The sequence below is a fragment of the Rhinatrema bivittatum genome, chromosome 12 (assembly GCF_901001135.1).
Source record: "Rhinatrema bivittatum chromosome 12, aRhiBiv1.1, whole genome shotgun sequence".
Taxonomy (NCBI): Eukaryota; Metazoa; Chordata; class Amphibia; order Gymnophiona; family Rhinatrematidae; genus Rhinatrema; species Rhinatrema bivittatum.
This window is the reverse complement of record NC_042626.1, coordinates 17,291,401-17,318,952: the sequence shown is the minus strand read 5'-3', so window position 1 is coordinate 17,318,952 and position 27,552 is coordinate 17,291,401. Positions and strand designations below refer to the sequence as shown.

The window sequence follows — 27,552 nt, the reverse complement described above, 5'->3', positions numbered from 1 at the left end:
GGAACACGCTTACCTGGTATTCTCCCTTATAACACCATCCTGAACTTAAATTTCCTTTTCTAGCAGTCATCCCAAACTGTCAGTTTATATGTTTCATGTTAAACATGATTTGTTTCTTTGTCCTTTAGGACAAATTAACTGTAGATAAATTATTCTTTTGCTAAGAGCTATGTTTCTGCTTAGGTAGGTATCCCCAGCTGCTCACACCTTGCAGGAAGATCTTTCTGTGCGTTCTTCCTTTGTGTCTTCTTGTAAATTCCTACAGTGAGATCATTCTTGAAAATCTTTGCACATTCTGATGGAAAAGCTGTGCACTGTGCCTTAAGTCAATAATACAGAAACTTAAAAGAAGCAAGATTGGAGCAGAGTTTCATGATGACATGGAACTATCAGGATCAGAAGGGTCCAACCAACTCTTTAGCATAAGAAATGGAGCTAAGCCATTGCATGCTTGCATTTCTAATTCCCCTATGAAAATCGGAACTACAAATCTATGTATGCAATGGAGGGAAACCCAGGACTGAATCAGCTGGTTCCATTGAGGGTGGTGACAGAAATCCAGGGTGACAGAGAGTCAGAGCAGGCACTCATAACACATGCAGTCTCAAGAGCTGAGCTTGTAGCCTCCTTCATTCCCCTGTCTACCCCACCCGATGTGCCATTCCACTGGCTCTCTGCACGCACTGATTGAATAATCAGTCCTGGAGCCAAGACAGAGCTATGCTGTCTGTTCTCACCTCCTCCCATTCTTTCTTATTGAATCATTTATTCTTCCCACTTCACCTTTTCTCAATGGATTTGAGCAGCTGGAGGATGAGTTCAACAGCCAAAGTTGGACAGGCCGTCACTAGAGGGACACACTTTATGTCCTCTTAATCTGCTTTTGATTAGGGGGTGAGACCAGGGATCACATAAAGACATTGCCTTCATTTGCATTGCCTTTCTTCCATCTTGCACACTAGGGAGCATAGTCAGAAGTGTGTGGGGGGGGGGGGGGGAAGAGGTGCAAAAACTGGGTTTAAAAAGTTTAGTCATTCCATGACAATATATGGAAGCTCTCTGAACATTATTGTTATTAAAAAGGGAATAAACTCAATGGAAAGACGACATAATTGTCATCTTATTATAGGAATGTCATAACATGACATGATGCAGGTCATCATTAAGCTGGGTTCAATTGCTGATCTGCAAGCCTTGGATTCTGTGCACACAAGCTTTGTTTTCAGCATCTTGCACTTCGCATACTCCACAGATAACAACCAGATACTTGTAAGCTACAGCAGCCCCTAAATATGATAATCAGGTGGCTTCAGGTTATGAGTGACCGTCTGAATCTGTTCTGGTTTTGACCCCTTTTGAATCTATGGAATTGTAGTTCCAACTTTTCTGAGAGAAGCAGAACAACAAGTCTGATTGCTGCATTACTGTAAGAGTCTTTATGGGAGCCTTGTGCTAAGCTGCATGCAAGGGTTACAAGTAATTCAAAATGTGTCTGCTAGAGCCACCTTTGGATGTTCCAAGGGTCAGTGTGGCTCCATTTGCTCCCTATAACAGCTTGGTTAAGGTTTAAATTGCTGACCTTGATTTTTAGTTTCACGAGGACAGATGGTCCTGCCTACTTGCAAAAAAGATTGAGTTGGTCTCAACCAAATCGTGTGTTACAGGTTGGTCTGGGAACACTATTGCAAGTTCCAACAGGCCATGAAGTACGTAAAGATCTATTCTGAGCTAGGGCATTCTCTCTGGCAGGAACACTATGCTGGAATTCAGCCTCATTGGATATTAGGTAGGAGTTTAATTATCTGCACTTTAGAAAATAATTTAAATCTGGGTCTTGCTGGGTTTTAATCTGGATCTGTGTTGGGGGTTATTGGATTTAAATTTTTCACTACCAAAAGGAAGGAGACATTTAGAGCTTTTCCCTCTGAGGCTCTGAAATTTCTCCTTCCTTTTGGTCAGCATTTCATGAAACAAGAAGAAAACATTAGGTAACCCAACAGAGCATTCCCATTAGCAGCCACTTATGCCATCATCCTGACTCTGCCTTCCTAAGTTTATATGTAAACAAGGCCACACAGGGACAGAAGTGTAGGACCATCCTTAATGTTGACATCATGTTACGAGAATGCTCCATATGCTTCCTCCACATCTATTTCAGATCTTGCCGACAGCAGCCAAGCAACCTATTGTGTTTCACAAAAAGGGCTAATGATCCTTGTGCATATTGCAATGAAGCAAATAACATATTAGGTGACAGAGAGTGAGGACTAGCCTAAAATCCCAAATAAAGGGGGTTTACTCAACTTTTCTGAGGTGCACAGGCCTTCTTGGGTAGGCTTTTTGAAATTTAAGGTGCAAATACATTTATTCACCAGTGAGAGTGTATAAGTTTATAGGGCTTGATTCAGCAATACCCATAAAACATTTGTGGGTCACTGTTGCAAACATCCCCATTCCAACCAGACCCAAACACTCTTGATATTCTTACCCTCCTACCCATCTCTGTCTTCCAGCAGGCAGGTTCCTCTGCCTCTCTCTAGCTCTGCAACCCTCTTTTCTTCCAGCTGACCAGTTCCTCTGCCTCCTTTGGGTCCCGTGGCTAGGGCACACTCTTTGCAAAGTGTGTGCAGTTTTATGGCAAACAGTGCCCCTTGAGGCCAGAACTAAAATGGCAGGTCCCCAATAGACAGACGCCATGGACAGCTCTAAGTGCATTATATATCTATATCTATCTATATATCTATATCTAAAGAGAGAGAGAGAGAGAGAGAGATTGATTCAAACAGAAGAAGCAATATCTCCAAAAAGAATTGGATCCAAAAGGAGCTAAGATCAATTACCAGAGATTAATATTAGTAAAGAGAAGATGACAAGATTTCAAAACAGATTGTAGTTAGATTTTGTCAACAGAGAATCTCAATGTTTCAGCTTCTGCCTTTCAGAATGATTTCTATGTGTCATTCCCGAGCCTGTCTTATCTTAATAACAGCTGCCTAATTTTGGTAGACTGCCGGCATTAAATGAATGGAAATAATCTTTCATCTAAGCTTTAAATGGTATCACAGATAGAAAAGATGAAGTGGTTTAGATCTGCAACACAGGCTGCAAGCAAGCAGGTAAAACCCATGGCTGACCTTTGAGCCCGCCTGAGGAATCTCACCCCTCTCTCATCAGGGAGACCAGCGATTCCTCTGGGCATTCTGATTCCTGGAACCACAGCCCAGTGGTCTGAAAGAACTGTATGTAGTCCATAAACCATCCGATGGAAGGGAAAACTTCTGGATTCATAGACTGGAAAGGCTTCATTTCTCCTTGCTCCTGGGAGTGCCACCAAGGAGAGGTCTTTTGTCACAGCCACCTTGGAGCTTTCAACAGCAGACAATGCAGTGGCCTCCGATTTTATTCTTGGTGTTCGGCTTCAATTGATCTCATCTATCTGGGGATACGTTGCAGCCAATTTTCGACAACATTGTGTGTGAGTCATCAACTACAGACACACAGATAGTTATGACTAAATCAATCTGTCTTCTGTGCACATGCAGGAATTATTTAAAGATGATGTTGTAGATAAGTGTTTGAGACCATTTAGGTCTCCTTTTCAGAAAGAATTTGATCTGAAGGGACCTGTATGGTGTCAAAAGCTCATGCACAGCATCTTTTTTTGGATATTTCTGGCCATGATTCAGTAAAAAGTATCACATAAAGAATCCAGTTTCCTCATGGACTACTATATCACTGGAACAGTATATAGCATACACCCTGGATACATACCCATGTACTATTATACATATCCAAACACAGACACATACACTGGAAGTCTATTTGTTGTCCTGTCTACCTCTATGAACACATTTAGAACAGATTAGATGAGCTCCTGGAGGACAGATAAAAGAGTGGACATGACTGCTCAGCAGGTTAGGGTATCATGTCATAGGAGATCATTTTTGAGAAGGGGTGGAGGAAGGGTCATGAAGGCAAGAAATATTTCCACTAGAAGACAAACTTGATAGTGTGTTTCTCTGAAACATGAGGAAGATGCTGCCATATGGAGAGGATATATTATGGACTTTTAGTCTCCTGTATAGACTATATCTGGAGAAGGACCTGAGGATTTTGAAAGCTCCTGTACCTCATCATCTTTGGATAATTCTTCTGCTGGCCCAGAATAAAGGCACCACACAACCCGAGGAGAGCCCTGTTTAATCTGGGGTCAATATGGCAAGCAATACTCTACACTATGGAGGTGAGAGGAATGGGAACCAAGCGAAATAGTGATGCACCCCACCTGTGGGGGTGAGGGTGAGAAAGCATGAGAGGACAAAATGCTGACAAGAAAGAGAATAAAATTAGTGGAGACAAAAGGAGTTGGACTCTATGACAGAAATTGAGGGGGGGAGGGGGAATGGGAGGATGCAGAGAGATGATAATTATAGGGCACAAAAAGGAGAGAGTTTGGGGTAAGGAGACATATAGGCAGGGGAAGAGAAAGTGACAGTCAGGGCCGGAAGGGATAATCATTCATACAGATACTGCAGGGAAAGTAAGAGAGGGAGCTGGGAGACACAGCGGAAGAGACAACCGGAGGAAAAAAAAGGGGAGAAGGGATGTGAGGAAAAGAGATTAAAGAGGAACATGAAAAATAGGGAAAGAAAAGCAAAACCTGTACAGACAGAAGGGAAAGCACCTTAGGACGAGGGTGAAGAACAGAAGAGGTAAAGGAGAAAACCAATCTTACAGCTGGAGAGAGACACGGGAGAGAAAGAAATGAAGAATCAGCCATAGAAACAGGAAAGACTGGTGTGAAGGGGGAGAGGAAAGAGGAAAAATGAAAAGAAAATTAAGAAGTGGGAGAGGAGAGAGGGTGGGAGGGGAATTATCTGTGTTAATTACCTGCAAATTGTTGCCATTAAACGAGCTCAGGGGGGTGGGTGTTTTTAAGTGCTCCAAATCTGGCAGCGGTGACATCTTTCAAGCTGGTGTCTGACTCCTGGCCTGCTCTGGGGGGGTGATTCGCTAGGGAAGGGGCTGCACTGGAGTGAGGGGATCCGAGGGGCTGGACATTCACCCAGAGTAAGGGCTTCTGAATCTAAAGGGCACAGTTCTAATTATTTTATCCGGCTAAGGAAGCGGTTACCCGGGTAAGATGACTGGGTGACCATTGCCCTCCTCCTCCTCTACTGTGTCATAGTGCCAGGACGTTTACCTGCACTGCATAGGGAGGGGGGAGACTGGAGCCCGCAGACAACGCGTGACAATTTCCCATTTTAGAAATCTCTGTGCGTGATTTCTGGTGTGCTCCTTGCACCTGCTCGAAATCCGCCGGTACGGGAGTATCTGCCGACATCCGGCCAGCCCTGCATTTTCAGAGGGAAACTCCATGGGCCTGCATACAGTGTGGCCAGTTTAAAAATCACTCCCCCCCCCTTTTAGGATCAGGGAGGACTGACCTGCAGGCAAACTGAGTCAAGCAGAAAACCTAAGCTTCGCTATTTCGGTAGCACTGCCAGATCGATGATACCACCCTCGTGGATCCTGCAGTACCAGGGCTCGCAGTTATACCACACTCAGGGACAATAGCTCTAAGACTAACACTCCTCGCTTTCAGACACAGAATATTATGGCACCCCAGGACAAGGAAAAGAAATGGGGTCTCTTGCCTAGCACGGCAAAGGTCATTCCAAGTTTCAGCACCTTCAGAACAAGGGCACCATGCTGGCATCTGAGTGGTGAACCAGGAAAATAAATGCCTGTAAATCTTCCTGCCTTGTTCTGAAAGCTCTGAATATCTCCCAATTGCAGGAGCTAGACAAGCATTCTCAGGTCCTTGTAAGTGCCTTCCAGCTCTGCATCAGTGCCATCACAAGTCCTGTACTCCGCCCTATGTCCGGACTTTCAGTTTTGTTTCTATGGACTTCTACAGCACCGACTTTGGCATTAGTAACTATGACATTCTAAATTTACAAGGACGGATATTAACAAGACCGCATCATTTTCCTCCTTCTCCCCAACACCGGTGTTTTTCAGAAGATTATGATGCCTGCTCATTCATTCTCCAGAATCTCTCAGAGGGGCTTTCAAAGCTTGGCATGTATGGAATTTTCAAATTTCTGCCCGAAAAGGTTCCTAAAATCCTCGTTAGTAACTCAGCAGGCGGGGCGCGCTTCACTGCCCTTCACACACACAGTTCCCTGGCGTTCTGAGAGCAGTAGTTAAAACTCTGTCTCGTCTCCACATGGTTCTCTGCATTCCGTCTCAGCAAGACGAGGCCTTGGACAATCCAATCCAGTTCATAAGAAAAGGATGGGCCAGCCCTGGCGTTTCCACTTGGCTATCAGAGCCAGTCGCCATGAGGAACCCCCAAAGTACTTTGGAGGAGAAGCTGAAAAACCAGGACTGTCTTCCCATCTGCTCCTGGTGACCTGGACTCAGGATCTCACCTTACCCCAGGGCTGAAATCTGCCCCTTTCATCTGTATGAGCTCCTTCTCCTCAGCATACCCCTTCTCACCTCGGTATTTTAATAACCTTCACCTATTCATGCACCGGTACAAAATCGGGACTGGATCTGCATGAACCAAATTAACCTGTCGCCCTATGTGTGTGTCCATCTTGCAAGCAGCTGCATTGCTAGCAATGACCAGGACTATCAGAGTAATCAGAGCTTGTAATACCTGAAGTGACCATTGGGTGTCAGTATAATAAATGTAACTAGTAGGGATGTGAATCGTTTTAGGACGATTAAAATTATCGTCCGATAATTTTAATATCGTCTTAAACCGTTATGGAACACAATACAATAGAGATTCTAACGATTTATCGTTATAAATCGTTAGAATCGTGAGCCGGCACACTAAAACCCCCTAAAACCCACCCCGACCCTTTAAATTAAATCCCCCACCCTCCCGAACCCCCCCCAAATGAGTTAAATAACCTGCGGGTCCAGCGGCAGTCCGGAACGGCAGCGGTCCGGAACGGGCTCCTGCTCCTGAATCTTGTTGTCTTCAGCCGGCGCCATTTTCCAAAATGGCGCCGAAAAATGGCGGCGGCCATAGACGAACACGATTGGACGGCAGGAGGTCCTTCCGGACCCCTGCTGGACTTTTGGCAAGTCTCGTGGGGGTCAGGAGGCCCCCCACAAGCTGGCCAAAAGTTCCTGGAGGTCCAGCGGGGGTCAGGGAGCGATTTCCCGCCGCGAATCGTTTTCGTACGGAAAATGGCGCCGGCAGGAGATCGACTGCAGGAGGTTGTTCAGCGAGGCGCCGGAACCCTCGCTGAACGACCTCCTGCAGTCGATCTCCTGCCGGCGCCATTTTCCGTACGAAAACGATTCGCGGCGGGAAATCGCTCCCTGACCCCCGCTGGACCTCCAGGAACTTTTGGCCAGCTTGTGGGGGGCCTCCTGACCCCCACGAGACTTGCCAAAAGTCCAGCGGGGGTCCGGAAGGACCTCCTGCCGTCCAATCGTGTTCGTCTATGGCCGCCGCCATTTTTCGGCGCCATTTTGGAAAATGGTGCCGGCTGAAGACAACAAGATTCAGGAGCAGGAGCCCGTTCCAGACCGCTGCCGTTCCGGACCGCCGCTGGACCCGCAGGTTATTTAAGTCATTTGGGGGGGGTTCGGGAGGGTGGGGGATTTAATTTAAAGGGTCGGGGGTGGGTTTTAGGGGGTTTTAATGTGCCGGTTTTGCGATTTTTAGATTTTTCACGATTTTTCACGATTTTTCACGATATTTTACCCCCCCAAACGGCAACAATACGATTCCCTCCCCCTCCCAGCCGAAATCGATCGTTAAGACGATCGAGGACACGATTCACATCCCTAGTAACTAGAGAGCTGCTGCTATTGCCGCAATGCCAGGGCACGCAAGGAGCTGCTTTCTCTCTAGCCATGAAATTAACATTTTTCACTAGTTCCATTAGTACTATGAGTAGAAGTAAGGGTGGGGGTTCTGACATCGGCCTCATAGCCACACACAACCAGTCCCAGAGCAAATTTTCTAAGCCTCCTCACAACTGGGCAGGAAAGCTGAGTATGGGATGATCCCAGCCAAACCCAGGGCAAAATCGAGCTTCCTAGATACCCCAGGAAACGAAAGGCACAACTTGGCAAGAGCTGAGTTTATATGAAACACAAAAAGCTGTTCAGGAAATGTTTGCAAACCTCCCAGCTGGCTGATTCACTGGTGAGGGGAACTTTCTGGATCTTCTGCCAGAAAGCTGATATTTCAGAGCTATAAATGAACCAATTCTGCCATTCATCAGGCAGCAAAAGCTGTGGGGAGACACTAGAATCCACTTCAAAAAATTAACAAACGCTCGAAAGGCTTTAGAAATACTTGCAAATTGGTTTATTTCACATTGTTCATATCAATCCCAGGCTCGGCAGGGTGTGCAGGCAGGCCCAGTAAAACACGTCCGTGTCGGCTGCAATTGGAGCATTCCTGGCAGGGTAAAAGAATGAAGCGCCCGGCATGGATCTATCAGTTGCACGGCCAGCATGGCACGCTGGGGCTCACAGCACCAAAGTACCCGTGAGCTGGCGGCAGCCCATGAGGAATGAGCTAGCAATGGCAGCATTTGCAGAGGGCCAGTTGATAAGAGTCATGCAGGGGAGTAGAGAGGGCAAAAAAAAAAAGGGAGACCAGGTCTCCTTTCCTCCACCGCTGTGGCGTGCACTCAGCTTCTGCTGCAGTAAATGAACTTGCACCATGCAAAGAAAGAACCAGCTATGGTAACCAGGGCCGATGCTTCTTTTAGACAAACTAGGTGATCGCCTAAAGGCAGCAAAATCTCACCAGCACAAGGCCCAGAGGGGTGAGGTGCTGTGCTGGAGCCATTGCCACCAATAGGAGGGAACGCTGTGCTGGGGAGAGAGATGCAGGATAATACTCTTGAACCAGCTCTGATGGTGACCCATCTTTCTCTCTGCTTGCCCATGTTCCACAGGACCCTTCCAACACGCCGGAGGGTCCTAATTCAGTTTTGCTCACCCTACCTGTTTCAAGAGCTGTCCAAGGGGAGGGCACAGATCCTCCTCCTCAGCCCTCTTCTCACTATCGGGCCAATACAGTACAGTGCGCTCCTTATACAGTAATAGTGCGTCGAAAACGTGCGTCCAACCCCCCCGAAACTAATAGCGCCCGCAACATGCAAATGCATGTTGATGGCCCTATTAGTTATTCCCGTGCGATACAGAAAGTAAAATGTGCAGGCAAGCCGCACATTTTACTTTCAGAAATTAACGCCTGCCCAAAGACTGGCGTTAATTTCTGCCGGCACCGGGAAAGTGTACAGAAAAGCAGAAAAAACTGCTTTTCTGTACACCCTCCGACTTAATATCATAGCGATATTAAGTCGGAGGCCCCAAAATTAAAAAAAAAAATGTAAATTGGCCGGCGGCCCGCGGGTCGGAAGACGGATGCTCAATTATGCAGGCGCCTGTTTTCCGAACCCGTAGCTGTCAGCGGGTCTGAGAACCGACGCCGGCAAAATTGAGCATCGGCTGTCAAACCCGCTGACAGCCACCGCTCCTGTCAAAAAGGAGGCGCTAGGGATGCGCTAGTGTCCCTAGAGCCTCTTTTTACCGCGGGCCCTCAGTAGCATATTCTTCCCCCCTGAATCGCACGCACAGGAGAGTGGCCTGTGCGCTCGCCCGCTCTCCCGCGACTTTTACTGAATCGGCCTGTATGATAGGTGATAAACTTGGTGCTTGGTTAGCCATTCTCTCTCTCCCTCCGCAGGATTTTCAGTTCAGTGGCAGCACTCCCGCCACATAGAGCCAGCACAGAAGAACAATGGAGGTTAGTAAGTGAACCGTATAATGCTGCTCCCCTGCTCCCCTTCTGTATCATTACAATGCATGAAGGCGCAGCTTCGTGCCCACCTCACACCATCTCATCTTTAGGCAAGTACAAACTGCAGAGGGAAATAAACGGCCTTAATTGGTCACACTGGATTTTCTTCAATTATTAGCCTTATGCCTTAATACTTGGTTTGTGCTAGGATCTTGTGTGCTACAGCTACAGCTAGCACATAACACACACGCACACACACACACACAGAGCATGCACACAAAACACACACACACATTTAGAACACAAACCCAGACAGGAAGCACACACATAGAGCATGCACACAACACACACACACACATTTAGAACACAAACTCAGACAGGAAGCACACACAGAGCATGCACACAGAGCATGCACACAAAGCACACACAAAGAATATGCACACAAAGCACACACAGAACACAAACACAAACTCAGGCAGGAAGCACACACACAGAGCATGCACACAAAAATCATACACATATACATACAGAACATGCACACATGCATACAGAGCATGCATACAAACCCACCTCACACAGAGCTTACACAGAAAACACACACAGATACATTCAGAATGCAAACTCAAGCATGGAGCACACACCCAGAGCACACATATACATAAAACATAGAATACAAATACACAATACACATGCATGCACTCTGTGCCAGGTTTCCGAATAGGCAGATTAGGCATGTACCTAGGAATGCCATCCCAAGCTTTGTAACATTTCCTCTGGGCTAGTCCCCACACCCTTGGTACTGAACCTGGCCAGTCCACACACTCCCCTGGCAGCAACAGGGCTAGAGAATAGGGCCTAAACCCTCAGCCAGGACTGGTTGCTGGGGAGTGGGGAGCAATCATGCCACAAGGGATCCCGCAATCCTGCTGCCACCAGTGACCTCCCCACTGCAGTTTCTTCAGGGACTGGGAAGGAAATTTAGCATGGGATCTGCAGCAACCCCTCCCCCTCCTCCTGTACAGGCTTCCTGTTTCTAGGCAAATCCATGTTAGAGGCGAGGCTCCCAGGCCACCTGTACTGAATTCTCCTCCTCTGTTCCTGAAGAAGCTGTTGCCCCAAAATTAGGGGAATGGAAAAGAGGGGGAAAGGAAGGGGGCCCTGAAAGATGCCAAGGGCCCAGGGCATGGGAGAATAAAAAAGGAGAGGATGTAGGAAGGGGCCAATGGGGGTGGTGACCTGGAAAGGCTAGAAAGGAGGAGTGGGGGTTGTAGATTTCCCCCCAGCTTTGAGGGTTCGCAGTTTTTCTGGCAGTTTCTAGAGGGGCCGTTCTATTATTCAGTCTTTTGAATCACTGAAGAAGGAATTTGACCTCCCCAGCTCATCACAAAGTTCCCATTTCCCGGTCAGGCTGGCTCTACAGACACCTCTGGATGGGACCTGGGTTGTAGGGAGACTGCATCCAGCAGAGGACAGGCACCTGGGTCAGAGGCCTTTCCTTTATCTATAAGGGGTTTCGGGAGACTCATTACGGAATGCTTAGTTCTCAGAAGGCGATCGATCAGCGGAACGCAGGTAGCCTTGGATGCGAGTCTGGATGGAGGTGGCTGGATTAAGATTTGTCTCAGGCCGAGTGGCATTAATGATTAGGTTAGCACACTGAGCATACTAAGGGCCTGGCTAACTTTGATGTGGTTCTCTCTCATCCTTGTTGGCGGGGATGTGGTAGGGTGGGGCCATTTCATCATATGTGCTGGTCTTGTAGTTTCTGGAGGGAGATGGGAGATGATAAAGTTCTCATTTGATGTTACGCCTCTCTTGGGGCTGCTGGGCTCTTGGGACCATGTTATTTCAATCAAATCCAAGGCTCTGCTCTCTCGGCTTTTACTTCCTCCCCATTTTCCTGTTGTCCTACACTGGAAATTCACCCCTTTTATTACCCCCAAAGGAATCAAATTAAAGGAGGTTGCCTTAATTGAAAAGTTTTTTGAATTGTTCAAAGGGGGAGGGTTTAAAATGTGAATGTTTTGGGGGCCAGTTTTTGTCTCATTGTAACTTATGACAACTCGGGGTATTGCGAGGCATTTCCCTGTACTTTTGGTCTAGAAGTCTCCACTTGAAACTTGGATGCATTTTTTTTAATTTGTGTACTGGTGCTTTCACTTAATTTTGATTTTATTGTAATCTCATTTTGTTCACATTTGCAATTAAATAAAGAGTTAATAAAGGAGGGGGTGATAGAAGAAAAGAACCTGGGAAGGGACCAAGGCGGGGAAGGTGGGAGGGAGGAAGCAAGTTGTTCCCTTCCCCCCAACTCCAGGTTTGGAGAAAGATGGTGTTCCCTGGAGCAGCTGAAAATCCAGTCTTACACACACACACACACACACACACAGAAAAAACACATGCATCTCACAGACACACAGAAAACACATGCATATCACACACAGAAAACACATGCATATCACACACAGAAAACACATGCATCTCATATGCATACATACAAAACATGCATCTCACACACATGCACAATATATACAGTAAATGTGCACACACAGAAAACACATGCATCTCATACAAACACACAGCACACACAAAACAAATGCATCTCAAATACACGCATATGTACAATATATACAGCAATTGTGCAGCACAAACAGAAAACACGTGCATCTCTCATACAAACACAGCACATACAGAAAACATGTGCATCTCTCTCACACACACACACACACAGAAAAAACACATGCATCTCACAGACACACAGAAAACACATGCATATCACACACAAAACACATTCAAATCACACACAGAAAACACATGCATCTCATATGCATACATACAAAACACGCATCTCACACACATGCACAATATATACAGTAAATGTGCACACACAGAAAACACATGCATCTCATACAAACACACAGCACACACAAAACAAATGCATCTCAAATACACGCATATGTACAATATATACAGCAATTGTGCAGCACAAACAGAAAACACGTGCATCTCTCATACAAACACAACACATACAGAAAACATGTGCATCTCTCTCACACACACACACAGAAAAAACACATGCATCTCACAGACACACAGAAAACACATGCATATCACACACAAAACACATTCAAATCACACACAGAAAACACATGCATCTCATATGCATACATACAAAACATGCATCTCACACACATGCACAATATATACAGTAAATGTGCACACACAGAAAACACATGCATCTCATACAAACACACAGCACACACAAAACAAATGCATCTCAAATACACGCATATGTACAATATATACAGCAATTGTGCAGCACAAACAGAAAACACGTGCATCTCTCATACAAACACAGCACATACAGAAAACATGTGCATCTCTCACACACACACACAGAAAAAACACATGCATCTCACAGACACACAGAAAACACATGCATATCACACACAAAACACATTCAAATCACACACAGAAAACACATGCATCTCATATGCATACATACAAAACATGCATCTCACACACATGCACAATATATACAGTAAATGTGCACACACAAAAAACACATGCATCTCATACAAACACAGCACACACAAAACAAATGCATCTCAAATACATGCATATGTACAATATATACAGCAATTGTGCAGCACAAACAGAAAACACGTGCATCTCTCATACAAACACAGCACATACAGAAAACATGTGCATCTCTCACACACACACACACACACACACACACACACACAGGAAACACGTGTATCTCATAAACACACAGACAGGGGGGGGGGGATGATGCAATATGAAGCCCAAAAACTTTTGTCCAAACTGAGCACACATTTTTTCAATGCACGCCCATCCCCCTCTCCTGAGTTCCTGATGCAAGAGGCAAATGAGCTGCCACGTTAAATAGGACGCACTAGGGATAAATTGTGCATTCCTAGCATATCCATGGCATTGGGTGCCCAAGAGGTGTGGCTGTGTGCGGGTTAGCAAAACGGATGCTCAATTAACAAGCATCCATTTCCCTAACCTGACCGCCGTCAAGATTTTTTTTGTTATGCTGCTTCCTGTGGTTCCTACTACTTAGTATCAGGTCGATACTAAGTAAGAGGAACCATAGAAAAGCAATAATTTCTTCTTTTTTTTGAGCCCTTGATGTGCATCAAGACTTAACGCCAGCTCCGGGGCTGGCATTAATTCTTGCGTGTAAAAACATGCATATCAGCCGCAGTGTTATTTTTTGCATTGGGCACAATGCCATGTAGTTGAGGCACAATAGCCTCAACTACATGGCATTTAGGTACAAAAACTTAGATTGTAAGCCCTCTGGGGATAGAGAAATACCTACAGTACCTGAATGTAAACCAGTGTGATATCTCGATTGAGATCGAATGTCGGTATATAAAAATAATAATAAATAAAAATAAATAAAATTTACATGTGATGAGCACTATTAGCCACGAGCTGGTTTGGACGTGTGTTTGGGATGCATTAATCCCCTTTTTGCATTGGGTGTTAGCCTAGTGTGTCCAAAACGCCCGTCCAATCAAGGGTTAACCTGTGCGCTAGCCTGAGCGCACAATATTGCACTGGCCCCAGAGCAGGCACAGCACAAACATACAGCAAACAAAGAAAATATTTGCATCTCACACACACACAGAAAACACATGCATCTCTCTCTCACACACACAGAGGACACAAACACAGCTCTCTTTCCTTCTGCTTCAGTCTCTTTCTCAAAAATATTTCAGACGTCGTCCCTGTCTGCTCAAAGCGCTGGCTGTCTGCTCTGCAGTTATCTTCATATGCTGGGAGTGAGGATAAGCCTCTGCGAGCCGCGCCATCAAGCTGGGGATGAGGCAGGAAAGCATTCTCCGCTTCCCTCTGCGTCAGATGCAGGGCCAGACGATGGATGAAGAAGGGTTTTGAAGCAGAGGCCATGGTAAGGATTGTCCAAGGAAATTAGAATTAAATTTAAAAAAAAACCCCACAGATAGTTTAGTGCTTTCTTACTCAACGGCAGTGTGATACAGCAAAGAAGAAAGGGATTTGAGCAGGAGGAACTGGGAGCAGAGGCACCTTTAGGCTGGCATGGGACCTCTGACAGAGCTGGCATGCTTTCCTTGTAATTAACCCCACCATAATGCTCCCAGAGCCTTCGGTTTCCTTCCCTCTTAAGCAGTGATGGATTTAGGTTTTTGCTCCCCCTGCCCTCCCTTTCCTGGGAAGACCGGACATGGCCTGGGTCAGAAGCCCATGGTACAGTCTCACCAACCCAGCCCTCGTGCCACGCCTTTCACCCTGCAGAAAAAGCTGTAAAGGTAGCTGGTGGGTCACTACTGCCTACCTCCTTCCCCAGTGAAATTCTGCTTCCCTCAATGGGACCTGTAACTGTGCCGCCTACCGAGACAGGCCATGGATGTGCTGCAGCTGGGACCCACTGCAACAGTTTGCCACCCTAGGCATAGAAAACCCAGGCCCGCTTTCAAGGCAATGAGGTCCGGTGAAAGGAGGGAACACACTCTGAACACGCCCGGGATAGGTTCGGTTTTAAGGAATTCCTCCCTCCCCTCCCCCAGCAATGACAGAGCCTTTTGAGCTAGTGAGACAGTGACCAGTGCTCCCGTGGCACAGTAAGGGAACCTTCCGTGGCATAACAGTGATCTCCTGTGGCGGAGTGGAAAGGGTCTCCCATGAGACAATGGTGGCATCTCCCCCTGTGCTGTGAAGGTGTCTCAACAGCACAGTGGCAATGGCCAAATCCTGGGTGGCACAGTGATAGTGTCTCTTCCCTCCCCTCCACCCACCCCCTAAAGCGATGGAGTCATGGGGTAATACCTCATTTTGTGCATCCCTTGACAGGAATGAACCTCATTCCTACAAGAATGCCGAGTGATCTCAGTCTCTCAAATTTACTGCCAATGCCATTCCCAATACTTGCATGTGGCCTCCCGTGGCCGGGTGTCACTCATGGTATAGTGAGAGAGACAGATTCGTCACCATAACCACCACTGTCTTTTTCTTCCAAAAATCGTATTTGTTCCTTTCGGTTTTCTGCCTTCAAGTCTACCTTATTCCTTTCCAGTGGCCTGAGCCCACAGCCTTTGCAACGCTTGAGTTTACACTACAAATAACACCTCACAGCTGTTCACATCTGTAACTAACCATCAGCTGTAACCATTGCTGGTTATTCAGAGACCAGGAGAATCAATTCCAGCCCGACTAAAAGAGTGTCTTCTTTTTCACCTTCCCCATGACAGAAAATCTGGGCAAAAAGAGAAGTTCTAATCCATTAGCCGCCAATAAAGCCCAAATGATCTGTGTGATAAAGAAATCCCTGCATCCTGCCTTCTCCGACAGAGCCAGAAAATCACTTCAGAGATGAGGAGCGGGAACCTTTGGGCTTTTTTCAGATTGTTTTCCTGGTGTTTCCAATTACCTGCTTTTCAGCTCCTTGACTTTCTTGCAGCTTTGCAGGACCAGATGACCTTTCTCCCAGCAGCTCTAGAAAATGGATTATTTTTCACCTCAGCGCATGTTTCTGCATGCATATTTTGCATCCATGGTCATGCATGTTCATGCTCCTGCACATGCGTCCGCATCCTCTGCATGTTTCAGTGCACCGATGGCGTCGTGTCTGCGTGCAATGGCCTGTGCATCTCCATGTGTGGCATCCAGCGCATGCAAGGCAAATACATAAATAATAAAAGGACCATTTGTAAAGCACCAGGAACAACTTCTAAGAAACGTTCCCAGCAGACAAGACAAAGGGGTGGGTCAGCTGTCCCCAGATGTAAAATCAAAGGCAGCAGAAGCCAGGAGGAGATCTACAGAAAAGTGTTGAGGGATGGAAGCAGAGGTACTGACCTCCTCGCCTCTGCATGAGACAAAAAAGTTACTGAATCTTTACAGAAACATCTGGATCTCTGCAGCCTCTACAAACATTCAAATTATCTCCAAAGTCCATTTGTTAGGGACACAAATGAAGGAACAGAAAATCTACATGCCAGCGCCGTAAACTAAGTTTGAACCTCTTCCTCGACTGTCACCAGGGCTGAGTTTTGCCCCTTGCTCCTTAGCAGAAGGGAAGTTTTATGATAGAAATAGATTACAGATTCAATAAGCATTCATGCCCAAGAATGGCCAGACTGCAAGGTCCACAAAGCAGATTCACTGTACCATAGAGCAAGAAAATGAAGACTCGTTCAGGGAAGGAAGAATATTGAAGAGGACCTCTCTGAGATCAGACAGCTGGTAGGAGGGACTCTGGTCAGGGAGCAGACCAGAACCATGGGGTTAGCAAGGGGACAAGGAGAGAAAGAGACCTATATGGTTCTCCAAGGAAGAGCAAAGAGGCTGGCATTAAAAAAAATAAATAAATACAAACACAGGCAGAGGTGACAGGCAGAATTATACAGCAAATGAAAAGGAGGCCGAGGGGCAGTTAGAAGAGCAAAAGCTCAAACAGAATTGATAAAAGGAAGAGAGGAAACCTTCTTCAGACCTACTGAAGGTGAAAAACCAAAGGGGGAATAGATCAGACAAAGTGGGATTTGCAGAGATGGACCGGCAAAAGGCAGAACGGAGTTCATTTTTCAGTATGTACAGAAGAAGGGGATGGATCTAGGAAAGGAAACAGTATTGATCAATGTGAAATGACTGCAAATTAAACTAGAGAGGAGGGGGTAGTGGCAGTACTTATACCAGTGAGAGAGGGTAGGGCTATGGGCCCCCCCCCCGATGGTACTAAACGAGCTCAGGAATGTGCTGAGTGCTGACCGCAGCCTTCACAACTCTCTTGAAGACGAGAGAGATTCAGAGGGATGCAGGAGCGCAGAGATGGCCCTGCTGTACAGCGCGGGAAGCAGGAGTGGGTAGGTAACTACAGTCCAGCTTTTTTTTTGTTGTTTTTAAACACACTTTAGTAACTAGGATGCTAAACTTGTTAGCAAAACCTAAAAATGTGTCAAAACCTTTACAAGATGTAAAAAGATAAAATCCCAGACTACCTGCCAGCAGCCAAAAGGAGATACCACCTTTTCTGGCGTTGTACGTTTGGCTGTTCTTGCATGGAAAGCTGGCATCCTTGTGTGCGACTGGAGACGCGAAGAGTCCTGTATCTGGGGGGCAAACCTGATTCTCACACATCAAAAGAGTGAAACCAGGCCCGACAGAGGTGTCAGGGCCTGGGGATAGACGGGCAGCAGAACCCTCATCCTCGGCTTTCTCTGAGCTGGACACCAACAAATTACTTTGCTCTGGAGGCCCTAAAATACAGCAAACATTGTGCAGGCACTACTTTGGGAGACTGGCCAGTCTGAGCACTGAATTAGGGATCACGATTCCTCTTGGGACAGAAGTGCCCATGCTCCAGTGACTTTCTAGGTGTTCTTTCACAAATCATTCCATTTCCAGATGCCTGGGGTACCCACCTGTAGATCATAAGATAACACCGTGCCTTCCCCCGCTTCTCAGTCCCAGGTTTAAGACGTGCACTGCCGTGCCATTCTCCCCAGCAGTGGCTGCGTTTCACGTGGCTTACCCTCTTTGCATCAGAAGTGTTCTATAAATGCAAATTCTACCCACGTTGCCCATGGTGGACCTATTTAGTCCACTAGGCTAATGTGCTCTGTTTATAGGGCACTTACGTTTGGTTCCTTACTGATGCAGTGGGCAGGAAGGGAGCAGGCGTGCGGGCTCCACTCTCAGAGCCAGATTTATGGATCAGGCAGGAAGAAAGGCAAAGCCACCCGCAGGTCAGTTAGCTTTGCATAACTTCGAAGTGACCTCTCGTATCGGAGGATTTCATTTCCTGTAAGAGCCTCAGACAGAGCCCTGTGCAAAAAGCACTCCTGGATTTGGGGGACATAGGGCTTTGTCCGCAAGGTTTTACTTGTATCTTTTTTTGTCTTTTTTTTTCACCGTGGATGTTTCTCTTCCAGAAGTCGCAGGAAATGAAATCCTTGGGACAAAGGCTGGGTATATTTTAAAATCATTCAAAGCAAAACGGACTTGCGGGCTCTTTGCAAATTGTTTTTGCCCTACGTCTGCCCCAATCTTAGATTTGTCTCATTATCGTGTGATATCACAACAAGCAGAGGAGAACATGAATTGCAAAGGATAAAAAGTGTACTTTTATAATGCAGATTTTTCTACTGGTAAAGAACAAAAAGGGATCTGAGGATGGAGAATACCTAACATATTGGTTGGATTCTGCATAAAATATCACTGTTTTTACAGACCCAGCTGAAGAGCCATCGGCTATTTCAGTCTGCTTTCTTCTTGGGGTCTCAGAAAGCTATTAGGATTACTTCAGTTTTTTGAGATAGGTTGGCAGACCCTGTGTCTTAATTCTGGGGATGTTCACTGGAGTATAAGACAATTTACAGTAAGGTATTGGGGAGTGTGTGACTCCCTTTGATCAACTGTATATGTTGGTTTCTAAATGCATATTGCATGTGTTTGTATTAATTGTACCTGTTGTAATGCCTGTAATGGAAGTTTTATGATGATCAGGCATGTAATAAATATTTTAAAAAATATATATATATTTAATCAGGACCCTATCCAGGAGTCATCAAGCTACAAATAAAGAATAAATACAGCACAGACATATGAAAAGTGGATCTTCCTCAGAAACCCATGCAGGTGTTACACAAACACACATAAAGCAGGAATACAGCAAAGACAGATGAAGAATGGATCTTCATCAGAGTCCCATACAGGCATCAGACTGATACACATAAAACATGAATACTGTACAGACAGCTGAAAGGCAGTTATTACTTTTAACAGAAGGCACGGGGGTAACCTGCACGGAGTGGCAGTTATTACTTTTAACAGAAGGCACGGGGGTAACCTGCACGGAGTGGCAGTTATTACTTTTAACAGAAGGCACGGGGGTAACCTGTACGGAGTGGCAGTTATTACTTTTAATAGAAGGCATGGGGGTAACCTGCACGGAGCGGCAGTTACTACTTTTAACAGAAGGCACGGGGGTAACCTGCACAGAGTGGCATTTATTACTACCGTAAACAACTTGCTGGTGAGATTGAGTGGACCACTTGGATCTTTTTCTGCTGTCATTTACGATGTCAACATATATACGAGTGGACTTACAAGGTAGCTTACAAAGCATACCCTGCCAGAATGGCATGGCAAAGATTTTTTAATCTATTCAAAATCTGCAGAGACAGTGAGCGATGCTGTGTCCCTACGTGACATACACGGCCATGACACTTAGTATATCTGGCATAGGAATGTCACAGCTCCCATTTCCAAGAACTGGAATATCATGAGCAGAGGGAGGAAACAGCTCAGAGGGCACACAAAACATGGATCCTGCACCATGAGAGCACAGAATTTACTTTATCACTGCATTTCAACAACAACTATATGATGCTGCGAATGCACACAGTTAACAATTACACAAATCCACCCATGGACCTATACATGAAGAGACATGCATATTGGGCAATATAGGCAATAGAATCTTTCTATTCTAGAATGATTCAAGAAACTGGCACAGGGTTACAGAGCCTGTTACTTCTAGGAGTGGAGAGCTCAGGGGATGGGCACAGGGATACAGAGCCTGTCACCGCTAGGAGTGGAGGGCTCAGGGGATGGGTGCAGGGATACAGAGCCTGTCACCTCTAGGACTGGAGGGCTCAGGGGACGGACACAGGGATACAGAGCGTGTCACCTCTAGGACTGGAGGACTCAGGGGACGGGCCCAGGGATACAGAGCCTGTCACCTCTAGGACTGGAGGACTCAGGGGACGGGCACAGGGATACAGAGCCTGTCACCTCTAGGACTGGAGGACTCTGGGGATGGGCACAGGGATACAGAGCCTGTCCCCTCTAGGACTGGAGGGCTCAGGGGATGGGCACAGGGATACAGAGCCTGTCACCTCTAGGACTGGAGGTCTCAGGGGATGAGCAAAGGGCTATAGAGCCTGTCACCTCTAGGACTGGAGGTCTCAGGGGATGAGCACAGGGCTATAGAGCCTGTCACCTCTAGGACTGGAGGGCTCAGGGGATGGGCACAGGGATACAGAGCCTGTCACCTCTAGGACTGGAGGGCTCAGGGGATTGGCACAGGGATACAGAGCCTGTCACCTCTAGGACTGGAGGGCTCAGGGGATGGGCACAGGGATACAGAGCCTGTCACCTCTAGGACTGGAGGGTTCAGGGGATGGGCTCAGGGATACAGAGCCTGTCACCTCTAGGACTGGAGGGATCAGGGGAAGGGCACAGGGATACAGAGCCTGTCACCTCTAGGACTGGAGGGCTCAGGGGAAGGGCACAGGGATACAGAGCCTGTCACCTCTAGGACTGGAGGGATCAGGGGAAGGGCACAGGGATGCAGAACCTGTCACCTCTAGGACTGGAGGGATCAGGGGAAGGGCACAGGGATACAGATCCTGTCACCTCTAGGACTGGAGGGCTCAGGGGATGGGCACAGGGATACAGAGCCTGTCACCTCTAGGACTGGAGGGCTCAGGGGATGGGCACAGGGATCCAGAGCCTGTCCCCTCTAGGACTGGAGGGCTCAGGGGATGGGCACAGGGATCCAGAGCCTGTCACCTCTAGGACTGGAGGGATCAGGGGATGGGCACAGGGATTCAGAGCCTGTCACCTCTAGGACTGGAGGGATCAGGGGATGGGCACAGGGATACAGAGCCTGTCACCTCTAGGACTAGAGGGATCAGGGGATGGGCACAGGGATTCAGAGCCTGTCACCTCTAGGACTGGAGGGATCAGGGGATGGGCACAGGGATTCAGAGCCTGTCACCTCTAGGACTGGAGGGATCAGGGGATGGGCACAGGGATACAGAGCCTGTCACCTCTAGGACTGGAGAGATCAGGGGATGGGCACAGGGATTCAGAGCCTGTCACCTCTAGGACTGGAGGGATCAGGGGATGGGCACAGGGATTCAGAGCCTGTCCCCTCTAGGACTGGAGGGCTCAGGGGATGGGCACAGGCATACAGAGCCTGTCACCTCTAGCACTGGAGGGATCAGGGGATGGGCACAGGGATTCAGAGCCTGTCACCTCTAGGACTGGAGGGCTCAGGGGATGGGCACAGGGATGCAGAGCCTGTCACCTCTAGGACTGGAGGGCTCAGGGGATGGGAGCAGGGATACAGAGCCTGTCACCTCTAGGACTGGAGGGATCAGGGGATGGGCACAGGGATTCAGAGCCTGTCACCTCTAAGACTAGGTAGCTCAGGCAATGGGCACAGGGAGATAGAGCCTGTCATTTCTAGGACTGGTGCATGAGAAAGACAGAAGCAGTCAGAGACAGTGGTACAGGGAATCTTTCGATCCCCTCTTGTCACCCTGTGTCTCAGAGCACAGCCTGCATTCATCCTCCAAATCTCTTTTTTTTAAGCAAAGCAGAACTGTAATTAATTGCATAGGGTGAGCTGAGTGCATTATTCACAGGAATATCTTTCATGCTTTTATCACTCCCCATCTTCTCCTCTTTTCTTCTTGTTCTCTACCTTTCCCTCTTCCCCCCAATTTCTTTCCCTCCTCCTCACCATCCCACCATCTTCCCCTGAAGCAGTGTCTGTAAAGAATACTCCATGAACACACACACACGACACCAATGTCCTGTGTTTGTGAATGCATATACACAGGACAGAGAGGTGACACTGTATGGACATCTACACACAAGCATACACAACATGCATGTACACAGATGAACACATCAATCACACAGACAAGCATGTTCTCTCTCTCTCTATATATATATAAAGTTTAAACAAATAATGCACTCATTAACTGTGTACAATCTACACTTATTGTATTCCACCATGTGTACACATAGACCATAAACATAGACATTTAGGCATATACTCTTTTTCATAGACTCCCCTGTATATTGCACACACACACAAAAGCAACACGACATGACATGCAATCCTGTCGATCTATGGCTATTACCAATCTAATTAGAAGAACGCATGAACCCTTACCATTTACAAACTGACACACATACAGCAGATACACAAAGGCAGAAACATAATGTACACACACATACATGTATACGCATATAATAGATTCAGGCACATACACACATTTTTCCTCAGCTTCATATGAGTACATGCGTGATAGCCTCTCTTCACATCCATTGTGTGACATACACACATATTACATAGAAACATATAAATGTACAATATATTATAGGCAAACACCTTCATCCAAGTCTTGTCAGTGTTTGTGAGGAAAACTAAAACCTGACTATGGCTTAAGAGCACAGGCACAGACATTAAACAGAAACAGACACAGGTAGGCACAACCCAACAGGTCCCTAGCAGGGCAGACAAAACTCTCACGAGACCGAACCCTCTGTGAGCGCTGGATTATTTCAAACAGAGCCCTCATAAGCAGTAATGCACCTAAATTCCAAAGTATTGATCCCAAATATTACAACGAACCTTTGGTTTCAAACTCTTTACACTGCTCCCCAACTATTCACCTGAAACCCTCAGAGCAGTGTCATAGATGACCTCACACTCACTGGGTACAACAGAGTCTACACTGTTAATTGTGATGTCACAAATGACATCACACACACATATACACTATGCAAACCAATCAGATCCCATTTCCTGTGAGGTCATTTGTGCTGCTGTTCTGAACAGCTGCTTGAAGGATTTCCACACAAACACATAAACAAGGGGGTATTACAGTTATTTCTGGGACTATTTCGGTATTACCGTATTTCCACGACAATAACCCGCCCACGTATATAACCCGCCCACACACATAACCCGCAGGTTTTCAAAATTTATGTAAGAAACCTTTAATATACCCCGCCTCCTCATATAACCCGCGGGCAGACAGGGCGCTTGTCCGAGGGGGCGGGGCCGCCGGCACACTGACCTTGCGCACTCTGCGCGCCGTGTACAGCCCCATGCCGTCCTGCACGCTGGACGCCTTCAGCGAGAAGCGCTCCGGTACGTACATGCCCAGCATTTTCATGGCCTGCCCCGGGGTGCGAGCCGCTCCCTCTCACATCGCCGGCGCTTTGCTTCCCGAGGGAGTTTGACCCTCCTCTCTCGTTGTCCCCTCGTTCCTTCCTGACCAATCAGGAAGCGGCCGGGCGCAGGGATAGGACGGACTTTATTGGTCGGAAAGTTTGTCCACGTGTAGCCGAGTCAATGCCCGCGGCGGAGTGGGCGGAGGGATATACAGCGTGAAGCGCCGGGGCGGGGGGAGAGAGATGTTAACCGCTGCTGTAAAATTTTTTCTGGATAACCCGCCCACGTTTATACCCCGCGGGGGGCATGCGGGGTAGGTAAAAACGCACATTACCCGCGGGTTATGTGCGTGGAAATACGGTACTCAGCACAATTCACTGACTGGTGTATGCTGGCAAACAAATATTAGAGTCTACTGACATGCAACGCACATTGTAAAGACCCTCTGACATGTGCATCATCCAAGAAAGGAACATTTCTGCTTTGCTTCAACTTTCCAATCAACAAACCAGTCAACAAGCATGTAAAGTGTCACAGAGTGATGTGAGACATCCGTCAAAAGAAATGCTGTAGACCTGCCGAAGTCTGGAAACTCTCGATGCAACCTAATACAAAAACAGGGCTCTCTTTGTTTTCAGACTTTCACAATATTGCCTGAATGTTGGACCCAGGTAAATATGGCATATTCCTTTTGGTTTATTTTACATCCATCTGTGCCCCGACTCTCCTGGAAGAGAGAGGCAGAGAGCGTGAACGCACTGCATGATGTTTTAATGGGCGTCCTGGATTATTTGTTGGTTATACCCCGACAGGAATGCTTAAGGGGATCAGGGCAAGTTAGACATGTACAATTAAATGAATACATTTGATTTACACAGTGATTCATCTGTCCTTATGCCTCTCACAAAGACGACCTCAAATTTACCGTCAACAGTTGCCCGAGACTGTGAACGTTTGGGGGGGGGGGGGGAGGAGAAACCCCCACCCCCACCCCAAAACGTGTCTATGGTTTGTCTTTTTGACGTTCAAACAAAAGTCAAAAGGAACAGCAACAGCGCCACAGGTGCCTTCAGAAACAAGGAAGGATGCATTTTCGGAAAGGGTGTGAAAAGAATCCCTTGCTTAAGGCATGAATGTGTGACAGCAGGGGACCCCAAAACAGGAGGAAGCTCCCAGAAACAATGTGCTCCTTTGTCTGTCTGCCTATGCACACAGGATCTTCTGAACCATTTAAGCTTACAGCAACCGAATGTGCAGCACCTGTACAAAAGCTAGAAAGCCAAATAACATTTTCACTGAAAACGTTTGGATTTAGCCCAAAAGTGGGGAAAAAATGAAGTTTTCTTATTAAACTGAGAAGAAAAAAAAAGAGATCCTGTGAATTGCTTTGCAATTCTTTATATTCCTGTACTTATCTTTGCAGGGGAAGGATGGAGTGAGGAATACGGACTGGGGCTGCTCAGGGCATCTGTGATATTTCCCAGACCCCGCCCCCTCGGTCTCACATTCCACAGCAGGCCTGGAGGGGAGGGGGCTACAAGCCCCCCCCCCAAAAAAAAAGCACGAGAAGCCGATGGCAGAGCCCTGTTTAACCAGGATCCGATCCACATGTGATGTGGCTAATTCCGAGAAACCGTTTAAGGAAAGAATCGGTTTAAACTGATTGCTCATTCAGATCTGGACCACAGCCGAGTAGGTAGCACTGCTGTCATAATTAACAGGAGACCGTTACATCGTTTTCCTTCCATCAAAACAGTTTTAGCGACTCCCAGGAGTTTTGCAAAGAGCCTTTCAGAGAAGTACACATAAGTTCATAGAGAAACCCTAAGGGCATTTACAGGGGCTCCTGTCTTTCTGACCACCTAACTCCTTTCATGCCATTAAAAGATTCCCATTGCAGCCACTGGGATCCACTGGAATGCAAATTGGAGAACCAAGAGTGTTCAAACTGAAATAATAAAGATCCTGGAATATATTTATGGCAAGCAGCGCTATGGTTTTTTTTTTGGGTTTTTTTTACATAAATAATAATTTCTAAAGAAAACCCCTGGATTGCATTAAGATTATGTGGTGAGGCAGAGTTTGGTTGGGAACAGTATTACTGGTTCACAAATGCAGACCTTAAGACATTTTAATGCTTTTAAAATAGATCAGAAGGCACTTAGAGTAAATTACCCAGACAGACCTCACCCACCAGCTTCCCACTCACTGTTCTTCCGCACTGACTGAAGTCCCTCACCCTTGTAAAGCTAAAAGGGAGTTTCTGATCCTTGATGGTGTCCTGTTTTGGAGGGAAGTGTCATAAATGACAGTACAAAACCAAGCTCTACACATCTTTTTTCAAGTGTAATCCCATTCAACTGGATTACATCCTCCCTTTATTCAATGTATTTCAAATGCAGTGGGGGTTATGTAGTTTGGCGCCCCTGTATAACGGGCAAAACACAATGACCACAAATATTCATAATCGTATATGAATATTTGTGGACATGGGAATCTGTCACCAAATCTTTGTGTTTTTGCCATTATATTGATTTGGCCTTCCACCTTCCTCTCATACGCTTGTGTATTAAGGACATACCCACTGGCTCCGCTACCTTTTCTCTGTATTACGGAAACCTCTGTACTCAGAACACCGGGCGAAGAGTGGCAGAGAGAAGTATTTTCCTGGCAAGCCTGTTGTGGCCAAGGTGGCATCCGCTTGGCCTGACTGAAGAGGATTACAATACATGATAAAGCTAGCTTTCACGTGTTTTCTTAATAAATGATTTTAGAAGTTGTTATTTACTTATTTTGTAGAAAAGATCCAGATATCTGTAACTATGCCCCTTAAGTAACGCCGCCAGCCTCTTACTACCCAGCTGTTTACACGCAGCTGCTTCCTGCTTTCTCCTATTCACCCATTTAAACACGAAATCTAAAGCAAGAACTGGGGTCAACTTGGGAAGACGGGACAGTTGGGCACCTGCAGGAACAGGTGGGGAGAGCAGAGCTCCTGTTCTGCCCCGGTGGTGGTGGTGGTGGGGGGGGGGGGGGACCCCTCTCCTCACCTGCAGGACACGGTCAGCTCCACTTTGGTGGCCGGGATGCTCCCGGCGCTGGGATCGAAGTCGCTCACGGATGCCATATCCTCCAGCTGCTCCATCTCGTCCTCCTCCATGGGCATGCAGAGCCGATCCGGGCTCCGAGCAGCTCCTGCCCCGATCTCAGCCAGCCGGCTCTCTCCCTGCCCTCCGCAGCCTCTCGTGCTAAAGCTGCGGCTTAGCTCCGCCTCCAGCGAGGAGCCCCCAGCCCCCCCCGGATCTCTTCCCCCCCTGCGCCCCACGACAAGTGCAAGTGGCACGTGCAGCCTTAGTTCCCCTACCTGTCACACTTTCTACTCCCCCCCCCCCCACACACACATAAATCTCCCCCCACCAAAGACTTCACTTAATGGAAGGGGCGGGGGAGCCTGTCTCGCTGGATCCATGATAATATGGGCGCCAGCCGGGCTCCTCCGGTCAGATGCTGGAGGGAGGGGTGGGGGGGGGAGAGCCGGGATGCACGTCCTTGCACTCCGCACCCCCCCCCCTCCCCTGCAATGATGTGCCTGTGATGCGGCGGGGCCAGCTCAGCCGACCTGAGGGCTGTGGTTGGCCGGCCTCGCTGTGTCACTGGGTTTTTGAATGGGATATAAAAAGGGGCGGAGCCATTGGGCCCGCCCCTTTCCCTGCGAGCAGCCGGGCCTGATCGGAGGTGGGTAGGTGGGACGGTCTGGGGCGGGTTT

The 27,552-nt window shown here is 47.3% G+C and overlaps 1 protein-coding gene across 3 annotated transcripts in view; it reads right to left on the bottom strand.

The window, feature by feature from the left end:
* The window catches only part of CPNE5 (copine 5), a 174,219-nt gene extending 147,167 nt beyond the window's left edge, over positions 1–27,052 (bottom strand). For all 3 annotated transcript variants that reach the window (XM_029573398.1, XM_029573399.1, XM_029573400.1), the window contains exon 1: positions 26,837–27,052. In XM_029573398.1, the coding sequence (XP_029429258.1) occupies positions 26,837–26,952 (116 nt within the window). In that variant the 5' untranslated portion in view covers positions 26,953–27,052. The remainder of the gene's footprint in view (positions 1–26,836) is intronic.
* Positions 27,053–27,552: the final 500 nt, after the last annotated feature.